This window comes from Oncorhynchus mykiss, chromosome 12, assembly GCF_013265735.2.
Source record: "Oncorhynchus mykiss isolate Arlee chromosome 12, USDA_OmykA_1.1, whole genome shotgun sequence".
NCBI lineage: Eukaryota > Metazoa > Chordata > Actinopteri > Salmoniformes > Salmonidae > Oncorhynchus > Oncorhynchus mykiss.
Window position 1 is genome coordinate 24800219 of NC_048576.1, and position 14199 is coordinate 24814417.

At 41.7% G+C, this 14199-nt stretch overlaps 1 protein-coding gene across 3 annotated transcripts in view; it reads right to left on the bottom strand.

Annotated features, from left to right (window-relative positions):
• The window catches only part of LOC110537244 (seizure protein 6 homolog), a 227352-nt gene that overhangs the window by 48613 nt on the left and 164540 nt on the right, over window positions 1-14199 (bottom strand). For all 3 annotated transcript variants that reach the window (XM_021623135.2, XM_021623134.2, XM_036937253.1), the window contains exon 4: window positions 10478-10673. In XM_021623135.2, the coding sequence (XP_021478810.2) occupies window positions 10478-10673 (196 nt within the window). The remainder of the gene's footprint in view (window positions 1-10477; window positions 10674-14199) is intronic.

Consider the following 14199-nt stretch of genomic DNA (forward strand, 5'->3'; position numbering starts at 1 on the left):
TTTATTGAGCAGTTGACCATTGGAATTAAATGTTTAACCCAACCACATAAATATCAATACATCACAGCAGGACTGTGGTGGGGCTCTCTCAGATTGAACCTCTCTTCCCAGGGACAAGACTATTGATCTTTGTTTAAGGGTAATGTTTCATCAGAGAACTCGTATAGAGCAAGACTCACATGTACTTAAAATCAGAGTAATTCACCAGACCTTTCGATTAGTCTTCAAGGGCTGTTTTCACTCTCTGATCACAGAGTGTTACCTATGAGACTGTGGTTTAACACACATCTGTAAAGTGTGTAGGCAGTATGTGTATATGTGTGGGCCTTAATGCTCTCAGTTGACATTTGAGTGGATGGCTTTTCTTTGCCATGTGAAATATTCCACGCATACTGACTTGGTGGAGGTGATAACTTGTTTTGGCTGGGGTATCCCTCTGCTCTGCAGCCCTCTCCAACCAAGTCTATGAAGTCTCCTCAATTTTACATGACCAGATGAAAAATGCATCTCTCCCCTTTGGCCTGAGTATCTGTTGTGAAATGCAGAGAGAATTTGTTTAGTGCTCTGCCCATCAGAACACATTGAGGATAATTACATACAGAGTATATTGGCAGGGTGGGAATATTAAGATTGGTAATAAAATTATACCTGCCCCCCTGTAGTTATGACCAACTGGGAGTCCTCCCTTCCCAGCTGCAGCCCCCAGGGAGCCGTGTAGTAGTGGGAAATCAAACGGCTGATTAAAGAGTTAGAGTAGGAAATGTTTCTGCCCTCCTCTCCCTCCCCTTTGGTGTCACACCAACAGATGTCTCCATTACAGCAGAGGAGACACACTGAGAGACACATGGCAGAAACCTCTATGAATAAGCTGCTGTCGTCCTCAGCAGAATCGACAGCCAACGATACAGTTCTCATCTCCCATGCTGAAAGGTGGTAGGACACAGTTGAGTGAATTTGTGTATATGATTACTGTACGCGAGAGTAGTTTCTACATGTGCCAAGATTAAATGTCTCTGTCCCTCTCTGCCCCCTCTCCATCTCTTTTGTAACAAGCAGACATGTTATTGTCATTCGGCTAGGGACCTGTTTTTAAAGTATTAGGTGAGTATGTTTATTCTGTGTTACCATTTAATTAGCTAGTAAATAAATTATTAAACCAATTGGTATTCTACTGAATCATAAGTAAGGCTCAGGTTTTTGCAGATGCAATGAGGTTATGACTGTTCAGAATGATGATATGATATGAGGTTATGATTAATAAATTAACTGTTGATAGATGTAATAGGTTAGAGTTTATTACAGTACTGAACACCTATGCAGATGCAGATGCAGTATGCAGATGTGTTCTAAGTCTATTTCAAAGATGTATAGACTTTTTCTCAATTCAATCCAAGAACCAAGTGTCTACCTGTCTAGACAGTCATTAAATGTCGACCTCAGTATGAGGGATCAGGGAAGTCATAAAGGAATTGCAAGAGGGCTTAGTTTAGGTTTGCTTTCACCAATATTTCAGCCTGAGGTCCACTCTTTCCTGTATGTATTGCACACACACACAACATTCTCAACCCTCAGGAGAGTTGAAGAAGACTAGATGCAGGCTGTGACACAGACACATCATCACTCCCCAGTGTTAACTGTGCTGCTACTATTACTACTGCAGCATTCATCAGTGTCATCTAAGCCACAGCCAGGGCCTTCTGCAGATATTAATTACCTAGAGCTGAGATCTCTCGCTACAGATCTGTCTCCTTCTCAACGCTTGTCCCATCACATTTTTAACACCCCATTACAATGGACAAGGTGATTGCGCACACCATGGAGATTAACACAAATCTAAATCCTGATAGCCTTTGAAATTTGCTGTCATGCTTGTGGAGTAACGGTTATAAATAGATTAAAGAGTAGCATTCTAATTGCTCCAAATGTCCTTCACGGACGGAATTTGTGGATGTGCATAAAATGAGACCATTAATATAAGGATGATGATATCAAGCGTGACAGAGAGAGAAGCTTTGCAGGTACATATTGGAATTTGTTTAATGTAGACAGCAAAATATTTTCTGAAAAGTACCTTTTTTCTTGAGACTGATGATTTCAAATAGAAATGTCAAATAGTGGGAAAAGCATTTATCATTCAAATTCAGAGCTGCTGTTCCACAACATTAGCTCTGTAGAACTAATGAAATCCCCTATGTTATGATGGCTCCCATTGTTGCTTTGCCAAGCATAAAAACTGACATGGGCGCAGTGTGAAAGTGTGTCATGCTGCCATAGTGTTTGATATCAATTAGAGAGAATTTAATACCCTGGCATAAAAATTTGACATAATACCTACATCACTGAATGACTTAAACATGTGGTTGCCTTCTGCACCCCCACAAATGCACCCCCACAGATGCACCCCCACTGATGCACCCCAATGCCTCGAGTCTGAAAAGCCCTGCTTTGAGAATTTAGTGAGCGAGTTCTTTACTCAGTGCGTGAGGATAAAGCCCAGATTGTTGGGCTCACAGTTGTCTGAGTATGAGGGGAAATGATGATGTGCTGCTGAAGCCAGAGAGAGCTGATCAACAGGATACCCTACATTGTCTGCCCTCATGCAGGGTGATTAACTAACGTTATGGGTGAGCGCAAAGTCATTCACTGAGCAAGGATTTTGTTTATTGTTGGGTGGAGCTTTACAAAATCAGTCTGTTTCACCCTCAGCAGGATAATAGGAAAGAAGATGACTTGTACTTAGAACAATGTTTATTATTCAAATGTGATGTACTGTTTACTATTCAGTGAGTAGGTGTTAATACAATGCTGTTGTTAGTACAGACCTGTGACATTTCTCTAATATCCAGTAGGTGATGTTTTTTTTTGTTACATGATGGATCGACACTCAGTAGCATGCATTGTACTCAGACTAATTGCTTATGAGGTGGTCTCACTCGTCTCTGACCCAAAGTAAATGTTCTGTTTCTCCAATCCTTTACTTTTGGATCCCCAGTCACCTCTCTCGTGGTCTGTTTGCCTCGAGTCTCCCGGCCACGGCTGCTATTCTCCTATTTCTTTGTGAATTATTGAGAGGCTTGAATCTTTAAAGTTTACCCTCTTCCTCAATAAGCAGCATTCTGTGCTGCCAGCCCACTGGAGATCACATAGTCTGTATAGGCACTAACAGTGAAGTCTGAATGTGTGTGGGAGAGTTGTAAAGAATAGAGTTCCACATCACCCACTGCTTGTTTAATGGTTACTATTCTAAAGAGGGCTTTCTTCACACAGGGTTCTTTATAATCAATGGTACAATTGGAATTCAGCGCATTAAAGGCTGTACTTTACAACCTATTTATATATCCAACAATATATTTCCACCCTACGGGGACGGGGGGTCAAATCACACATGGTAAGCAGCAACATTACGGCATTTCCCTTTCCACGGTTGTTTGGGATACACAAAGAGCATGGCTCATTGTGAGTGGTGATGCACGGGGCACATTTCACATGTGGGCTACAACTGATCCATTAGAGGCCTGGTAAAAGCTCTCATCACTCCTCTACTGTGGTCCCTGTCTAACCCCCTCTCCCTGCTCTAACACAGTGTAATGTGCCAGCCCTCGTATCGGCCAAACAAAGACACACAGAACAGCTTAGAAACACTGATGAACTATTTCCTAAATGGTAGTTCAGTGGTCACCAACCGGTCAATCGCGATGAACTGGTTGACCTCCAAGGCATTCGCAGTCGATCATCAAACATTTCTGTAAAAAACAACAGCAATAAAGCCTTTCTTCCCTGTTAGTGGTATGTGCACTTGATTCAGAAGCCCTAGCACCGGGAAGGCAAAGTGTTCCCATTTTCAACCATTTCAGAATGGTCATCGTGTCTGAACAATTTGCTCGAGCCATAGGTTTTAAAAAGAAGCCCTGAGAACACAGCAAAGTTGATACTGTGAGATTCAAAACTTTTAAAACCATGACTAGAGGGAGACTCAATGAATACAGCCAAGCTAATGTGTTAATGTGTTAAGTTGTTATTCAGCACTGTCAACACTTTGTTCCATATTTTATAAGTCATAAAATGCACATTATCCCTACATCCACTCACACTACAACCAGCACTGCAGCAGCAATGAAAGAGTATAGCAAAGTGTTACGATAGGCTTACGCTGTTATTGTTAGCTGCTTGTCTTTTTTAATATTGAGGAATATTTCACTTTCTCTGGTCATAAGAGTAACACCATTAATTGGTGCATGAGACAGAAATAGTGCAGTGCGACGTGAGTTTTGTCATCAGCTGGAAGACTGTGTCCCCTTTTCTCGCGGAGGGAAGGAGAGCGGGGGGACTGAGACGGGTGAGAGGCAGGGTTACTTCTGCTCCCTCCCCCGCAGACTGACCATCAGATGCAGGCCATCAGTCCAGTAACATTTAAAAAAACAAATTATTATGCTCACTCAGCTGTGCCTCACAAGTAATAAAACAAATGATATATAACCAGTGTGATCATATACCTACGATTATTTAAAAAATTACAGGATTGGGTAGGTTACTTTCTAAATGTAATCCATTACATTTAGAAAGTTATTAGTTGCCTGTCCAAAATTATAATCTGTAACATAAATGTTGTATTACCCAAACTCGTAATCTGATTACATTCAATTACTTTCCCCTTAAGAGGCATAAGAAGAATACAAACATGTATGTTTCCAATTGAACAACATCTATTGCAGGATAAATCAATGTTAAAGTTTACGTAGCTGGCCATATATGGATGTTAAATGTTACTTTATGGGTTGGTTATATAGGCTTGTTCTAACCCATCGCTTTCTACTACTATATATGATTAAATTATATATTTACATTAAAAACCAAAGTCTATCAGAATTCCAGTCATTCCAATAAATGTTATACCCCTTGATCTTCAAGAATAGGACTTTGAAATATGGAAATGTAGATTAGCCAAATTGTTTTGATGCAAGGACCGACTCATCCATAATATCCAAATTAATTGTTTTAACCATGTTATGAGGCTATACAGTGTTTGTTTACATTTACAATGGATACAAACATTGGAAAAAAACACGTTTATGTTTTGGGTTCATAAGTTATTTTCTTCAAGAATCAGTGGATATAAATATAATTTACAGTGCCTTGCGAAAGTATTCGGCCCCCTTGAACTTTGCGACCTTTTGCCACATTTCAGGCTTCAAACATAAAGATATAAAACTGTATTTTTTTGTGAAGAATCAACAACAAGTGGGACACAATCATGAAGTGCAACGACATTTATTGGATATTTCAAACTTTTTTAACAAATCAAAAACGGTAAAATTGAGCGTGCAAAATTATTCAGCCCCTTTACTTTCAGTGCAGCAAACTCTCTCCAGAAGTTCAGTGAGGATCTCTGAATGATCCAATGTTGACCTAAATGACTAATGAGGATAAATACAATCCACCTGTGTGTAATCAAGTCTCCGTATAAATGCACCTGCACTGTGATAGTCTCAGAGGTCTGTTAAAAGCGCAGAGAGCATCATGAAGAACAAGGAACACACCAGGCAGGTCCGAGATACTGTTGTGAAGAAGTTTAAAGCCGGATTTGGATACAAAAATATTTCCCAAGCTTTAAACATCCCAAGGAGCACTGCGCAAGCGATAATATTGAAATGGAAGGAGTATCAGACCACTGCAAATCTACCAAGACCTGGCCGTCCCTCTAAACTTTCAGCTCATACAAGGAGAAGACTGATCAGAGATGCAGCCAAGAGGCCCATGATCACTTTGGATGAACTGCAGAGATCTACAGCTGAGGTGGGAGACTCTGTCCATAGGACAACAATCAGTCGTATATTGCACAAATCTGGCCTTTATGGAAGAGTGGCAAGAAGAAAGCCATTTCTTAAAGATATCCATAAAAAGTGTTGTTTAAAGTTTGCCACAAGCCACCTGGGAGACACACCAAACATGTGGAAGAAGGTGCTCTGATGAAACCAAAATTGAACTTTTTGGCAACAATGCAAAACGTTATGTTTGGCGTAAAAGCAACACAGCTCAGCACCTTGAACACACCATCCCCACTGTCAAACATGGTGGTGGCAGCATCATGGTTTGGGCCTGCTTTTCTTCAGCAGGGACAGGGAAGATGGTTAAAATTGATGGGAAGATGGATGGAGCCAAATACAGGACCATTCTGGAAGAAAACCTGATGGAGTCTGCAAAAGACCTGAGACTGGGACGGAGATTTGTCTTCCAACAAGACAATGATCCAAAACATAAAGCAAAATCTACAATGGAATGGTTCAAAAATAAACATATCCAGGTGTTCGAATGGCCAAGTCAAAGTCCAGACCTGAATCCAATCGAGAATCTGTGGAAAGAACTGAAAACTGCTGTTCACAAATGCTCTCCATCCAACCTCACTGAGCTCGAGCTGTTTTGCAAGAAGGAATGGGAAAAAATTTCAGTCTCTCGATGTGCAAAACTGATAGAGACATACCCCAAGCGACTAACAGCTGTAATCGCAGCAAAAGGTGGCGCTACAAAGTATTAACTTAAGGGGGCTGAATAATTTTGCACGCCCAATTTTTCCGTTTTTGATTTGTTAAAAAAGTTTGAAATATCCAATAAATGTCGATCCACTTCATGATTGTGTCCCACTTGTTGTTGATTCTTCACAAAAAAATAGTTTTATATCTCAGTTTTATATGCCATGGAGCTGGACCATACGCCGTGCTTGTACTGGACATCGGCACAGGGGAAAGCTCCGGCCATGGAGCTGGAGGTTCCGGACTGTTGACCGTCGCAGGAGGTTCCGGACCGTGGACCGTCTCAGGAGGTTCCGGACTGTGAAATGTCGCAGGAAGCTCTAAACTTCGCAGGAAGCTCTAGACGGAGGATCTTCGCAGGAAGCCTGGTGAGTGGGGCCGGCACTGGTGGTACTGGGCTGGTGACATGCTCTTCAGGGCGAGTGCGGGGAGCAGGCACAGGACGTACTGGACTGGGGAGGCGTCCTGGAGGCCTGATGCGTGGGGCCAGTACAGGTGGCACCGGACTAGTGACACGCACTTCAGGGCGAGTGCGGGGAGCAGGTGCAGGACGTACCTGACTGGGAAGACGTACTGGGGACCTGGTGCGTATAGCCGGCATCAATGGTACCGGTTCGATGACAAACCTCGCCCGGCAAGTGCGACGAGCTGGCACAGGACGTACTGGGCTGTGAAGGAGCACTGTAGACACGTTGCGTAGAGCCGGCATCAATTGTACCGGAACTTTAACACACTTCGCACGGCAAGTGTGAGGAGCTGGCACAGGACGTACTGGGCTGTGAAGGCGCACTGGAGACCTGGTGCGTATAGCCGGGATCCATTGTACCGGAACTTTAACACACTTCTCAGGATGAGTACGGGGAGTTAATACAGGACGTACTGGGCTGGGAAGGCGTACTGGAGACCTGGTGCGTATAGCCGGAATCACTTATAACAGAACTTTAACACACTTCTCAGGATGAGTACAGAGAGCTGACTCAGGTGGCTTTAAATCGATAACACGCTCCTTATTGCAAATGTCGTGCATCAAGGGCGAGGGAACAGACTCCTAAGCCAAAAGGACACTGACATTGTGAGGACGACCAGAGAGTTGCCCCGAAGAAGTGCATCATTGAGCAGCCTGAACGGTCCACACGGAGAATCCACGGAGACCTTCCCCACGGAATTACATTATTATATTCTGACCCATAAGAGCGGCAGTTTGGGGCAAGTCTAGGGTTAGAATAAGCATAGCTGACAAATTCACCCAAATGTATATTTCTCTCGTGTACTTTCTTTTTTCTCTCTGTTTTAAATCACCATTTTGGGTGACACGCACCATAGCGTGTTGGCCCATTATACTAAGTTATAATAAATAGCCTAGACTATGTGTTGTGTATGTGTATCTTTTATCATCATTTTAGCTTTCTAGTAAATAAATACTCAACTAAGATTGGTGTGGTACGAACTCATTGGTGAGACCCGGGTCCGTGCAGATTCCCGGATTATGCGACGTTCAGAACAAGATTGTAGAGGTAACTGATTAATTAAAGGCTGTTGTAAAAACGATATTCTGATATTCTTTGAGTTAATTTGGGAAATAAAAACTCAATAAAACTAATTTTCCCATGGCGCCCCAGGTTAATGAGTTAATAATTGCTTGATTCAGTTAATCACACAAGTACAAACCTTTAATCATTCGATGAGCAACAGTCATCACATTAACTAATACAACGTCACGACACCACTCTACGGAAAGGGAGGACTCTCACGGACACAATGTTCTCCGTTTTGCTCTACGACCCCCACAAGTGTCCCAGGACTCGTCTGAATGTAACCCATATAAACAGAAGTATGGAGATGTCAACAAAAATAAGTGGTTAAATAAAAAAAAAATATATATAATATTTCCAGAGCTTTCTTATACATCTTTGATATATGACAAACACTTCACAACTTTATTCCTTATGATTCGTATTTTTTTTTTGCCATTTTTGTTGCCCCCCCCCCCCCCGCTTAGACTTTTTTAAGAGAGAAAGTGAGAGAGACAGAGAGGGAGTTTGAGGGGCAAGGGGTGCCATTATATTCACCAGGCACATCAGAGGCATGTTAAGACGCATTATTCTTCTAACAGCCTGTCATAGTTTATTAGTTTCCAGAGACAAAAGATTTTGGCTTAATGTTGTGCTGTTTTTCCCCCTTCTCCTAGTGACGTCACATCAAAGGCTACGGTGTGATGAGGAACAATGGTCCCGACAGCCCTCTGCTATCTGACAGCTCTGTAAATGTCTATTAGCACAATACTTATGCCATGTAATTATACCCCTGAAATGACAGCCCTTGTCTTTTTTCAGGCTAACATGAGCAAGCTGTGTTTGCTAGTGATGAGAGCTATAAGCATATAGAGCTAGGCAGCTTAACCAAACGCTTCTGGAAGGATTTTTCCTCTGTACCTCGAACTTTACTACACTTTACTGTAGGCTCGGCCCTAATATATGTCCTCTCTGTCACCTGGAGTTGCATGGCAAATTGTCCAGGAACAAAGGACAATGCCAAAGGACAAGTCAGTCCTTCCCCCTCTGAGGGGCCAAAATGTATCTCCCTGTTACAGTATCCAGAGCAATGAATATCGAATATGGTTGAATAATACTATAGTATCCATGTTTTGTATCCATCTGAAACTTGTTCACGGAGGATAACTCTGATGCTATCTATATGGATGTTTGATCTCTGTGGTATTTGTACAGGGGGAACTCTGAATTACTCCATTATGCAAAGGCTTTTTATTGTCCTCTAAGGAATTCTGTCTTATTTAAATATCTACTGCAGCCCTCATCCTCCACGTACAACACCCGTTATGCCAGTTGTCTTACTGACAGTTGTGACTGCTTTTTATGATGTATTGGTGTCTCTACCTTCTTGCCCTTTGTGCTGTTGTCTGTTCCCAATAATGTTTGTACCATGTTTTGCGCTGCTACCATGTTGTGTTGCTACCATGCTGTGTTGTCATGTGTTGCAGCCTTGCTATGTTGTTGTCTTAGGTCTCTCTTCATGTAGTGTTGTGTTGTCTCGTCGTGATGTGTGTTTTGTCCTATATAGATATATATTTTTTTTTCTTTAATCCCAGCCCCCGTCCCGGCAGGAGGCCTTTTGCCTTTTGATAGGCCGTCATTGTAAATAAGAATTTATTCTTAACTGACTTGCCTACTTAAATAAATAAAGGTGAAATAAAATACAAGTATTTACATTGGTCTCATCCCCCACACAAGCCTTTAAATGCTGTGACACCCTGTTGAGATTGGGCCTTGGGTTGTCAAGTTACACTGTCAAATTGGTATCGTTTGATTGGTCAAAGGTAGTTGGTCTTGGGTTGATGTCAGATGTTATAAATGGAATTAAATGCCTTTGTTCTCTCTCTTATCCTGTATCCAGTCCATGGAGGAAGGTTGTATGATCAATTCTCATTTCTTAGGCTTCTAGGCCTCTGGCTTAGTAAGCATCTTTTTGTTCATGCTTTGTATTGTAAGCTAACCTTAGGATCTACTGTATATGCTTGAAATTATGCCTTGCAATGCTTGTTAATGCTCATAACTTAAGCTTTATGCCTTGTATGTGAATCCATTCATTACACAATGTTAATTAAACATATGCCTTTGATATAGACAATTATCAGACCAATTCTTGCTTGCCAACAGCAATTCATTGCCTAATATTTGAACATTTTAATGGTGTCAGATAAACATTTTAATAGACTAATTTCTTAGTCTCATAACAAATCAAATGTGATGTATATATAATATACTGTATATTCATATATCAAATATTACCGCCCACTACATTACAACATTATTTTAGATACAATTTAATTGTGCATTGGGTGTATAGCAGGTGTGAATAAAAATCGAGGAGACATGTGTGAGAGCGTTGAGTCATAGTGTGTGTGGTCGTGTGGTTCTGTGTTGTGACCTCACCTTGGTAACGCAGCAGCAGCAGGGAGCCAGAGCGAGGCTGCTGGTCACTGCGGTAAAGGATGGAGATTTGATTGCTCCAGCTGCGCACCACCAGACCCCTCATCAGGACGGTCTCATTAGCCAGGATGGACAGCTCTCGTCCCCCCATGTCTTCTACTGTCACCATCTCCCCCTCTGACAGGCTCACGTTCAGCACCTGCAAACACACAAACACACCACCAGTCAGTCAGATGTTGAATTTGGTCACAATTAGTGATGTTTCCAAACTGCCTGATGATGTTGGGAAAAGTGTCTGTTTCGTTGCTTCAGAATCTACAGCTGTCGACAGTCCACGAGACAAACGAGTTAATGCTCATTACCACACAGCATAATGAGACACTGCATGACAGGTTCATGTCCAACTTGAGATGTAGTTGAGGTTTAATACAATATATCATCAGAAATACTGTCACCTACAGTACCAGTCAAAAGTTTGGACACACCTACTCATTCATTTTCTACATTGTAGAATAATAATGAAGAAATCAAAACTATGAAATTACACATATGGAATCATGTAGTAACCAAAAAAAGTGTCAAACAAATCAAAATATATTTTATATTCTTCAAAGTAGCCACCCTTTGCCATAATGAAAGATTTGCAAACTCTTGGCATTCTCTCAACCAGCTTCTCTCAACCATGCTTTTCCAACAGTCTTGAAGGAGTTCCCACATATTATGCTGAGCACTTGTTGGCTGCTTTTCCTTCACTCTGCTGTCCAACTCACCTCAACCACCTCAATTGGGTTAAGGTCAGGTGATTGTGGAGGCCAGGTCATCTGATGCAGCAATCCATCACTGTCCTTGGTCAAATAGTCCTTACACAGCCTGGAGGTGTGTTTGGGTCATTGTCCGACTAATATGATAGTGATAGTCCGACTAAGCACAAACGGTGGGATGGTATACATCCCGATAGGATGGCATATCGCTGCAGAATGCTGTGGTAGCCACGCTGGTTAAGTGTGTCTTGAATTCTAAATAAATTACAGACAGTGTTACCAGCAAAGCACCCCCACACCATCACACCTCCTCCATGCTTCACGTTGGAAACCACACATGCGGAGATCATCCACTTGCCTAGTCTGCATCTCACAAAGACACGGCGGTTGGAGACCAAAAATTTCACGTTTGGACTCATCAGACCAAAGGAAATATTTCTACCAGTCTGTCAGTTGCTCGTGTTTCTTGGCCCAAGCAAGTCTCTTCTTATTATTATTGTCCTTTATGAAGGCCTGATTCACACAGTCTCCTCTGAACAGTTGATGCTGAGATGTGTCTGTTACTTGAACTCTGTGAAGCATTTATTTGGGCTGCAATTTCTGAGGTTGGTAACTCTAATGAACTTATCCTCTGCAGCAGAGGTAACTCTGGGTCTTCCTTTCCTGTGGCGGTCCTCATGAGTGCCAGTTTCATCACAGCGCTTGATGGTTTTTGCGTCTGCAAAAAAGTTGAGATTTTCCGGATTGACTGACCTTCATGTTTTAAAGTATTGATGGACTGTCATTTTTATTTTCTTATTTGAGCTGTTCCTACCATAATATGGACTTGGTCTTTTACCAAATAGGGCTACCCGGTGTATACCATAACTACCTTGTCACAACACAACTGATTGGCTCAAACGCATTAAGAAGGAAATAAATTCCACAAATTAACTTTTAAAAATGCACACCTGTTACTACATGATTCCATATGTGTTATTTCATAGTTTTCAAGTAGAAAATAGTAAAAATAAAAATAAAGAAAAACCCTAGAATGAGTAGGTGTCCAAACGTTTGACTGGTACTGTGTATTCTCACCCTTCCCCAGCCCACTAATGCTGCGTTAAGACTGAGGGTCTGGCCAATTTACCACATCATGATCCCCTCTCACTTTGTACGACACAGCAGTCAAATGTGCCCCAGACAACATCACACGACCCTGACAGGCCATTTGTGTGGTCACGGCTCACATCAGACGGGATTTTAATGCAATTGACACCCCCATAATTCCTGTCTCATTTCCAACCAGAGCCAGTCTCTTAATGTTTACCTTAAACAACACGGGCCACTCGAGATATGCCGCCTCCTGTTCAATTTCCATTAAAAAACTGGCAGCAGGATGTATTTTTATCAGGCCATTTTTTTTCTCCTGGACAGAGAATGTGATTTGGAAAGACAGCAGAGTTTGGCTGGATCACATGGTTCATTACGCAGTATGGCTAGTAAAGGTTTACCCCCTTCAGTATTCAGGCCCTGTAACTGTAGTTAAAACCAGTGTGTTTCTTTTCTCCTATTTTCTGTCAGCCTCTGTGACAGCTGTGTTTTATCTCTTGAACAGGCTGAAACAGCAGCTGCAGCTGAATGTACTGAAAGCCACTCCAGAGGATGCTCTATAGTTTTACCGGTTGAATAAAGTAGCAGTGGCATAATCCACATTTGGGGGAACATCTGCAGTTCCCATAAATGCGATGTGTTATCTAGAGTGTAGCGGTGGGTAACAGATATGAAAGACAACCAGGGATCTGATAATCATCTTGGATAAATGCGCCACACTACATTAGATCTCCAGGCCCTGTATCAAGCGTAAGAACCAGCACTTATTTGGGGTGTCTGCACTTTACTTTACTACTCATATTTTTGACAACTTTTGCTTTTACTCCACTACATTCCTCTAGAAAATAATGTACTTTTAACTCCATACATTTTCCCTGACACCCAAAAGCACTTGTTACATTTTGCATGGCTAGCAGGACAGGAAAATGGTCCAAGTCACACATTTATCAAAAGAACATCCCTGGCCATCCCTAATTGCCTCTGTTCTGGCGGACTCACTAAACACAAATGCTTTGTTTGTAAATCATGTCTGAATGTTGGATTGTTCCCCTGACTATCCGTACATTTTTTGTAAATAGTCGAAAATGGTGCCGTTTGGTTTTTGTTAATACAGGGAATTTGAAATTATTTCTACTTTTACTTAAGTATATTTTAGCAATTACATTTACTTTTGATACTCAATTATATTTCAAACCAAATACTTTAACTCAAGTAGTATTTTACTGGGTGACTTTTACTTGAGTCATTTTATATTAAGGTATCTTGACTTTTACTCAAGTATGACTATTGGGTACTTTATCAACCACTAGTAAGAACACAGACAGGATGATCTCCAGACCAGGCCTGGCGTGTGATGTTGTAGTGGGAGCTTGCTGTGGCCTTCTGATAGGCTGCTCTCCCAGGGGGAATGAGAGTGTCACTGAGGCAGACTAAGAGCCCAGAGTGTGACGCAGAGGAGCACCAGGCAAGACACTGGCACCAGAATGAATTTGGTCACACTGACTACCTGTCACTCGGTTGAGGGTGTGCCAACAATGGGTGTGAGGGGCTCACATAGCTCAAATGTGACTTTCTCTTCCTCAGATATCATCCAAGACTGAGGTCAAACTCCCATTGTTCTTACCATAATGCTACACAAAAATAAAGCTTTCCCAGGACATCAACATTTTTATAAGCCTCATCTAGTTGAAGCCCACAATCAAATACTGCAAACAGTTGAAGTCGGAAGTTTACTTACACTTAGGTTGGAGTCATTAAAACTAGTTTTTCAACCACTCCACAAGTGTCTTGTTAACAAACTATAGCTTTGGCAAGTCGGTTAGGACATCTACTTTGTGCATGACACAAGTAATTTTTCCAACAATTGTTTAC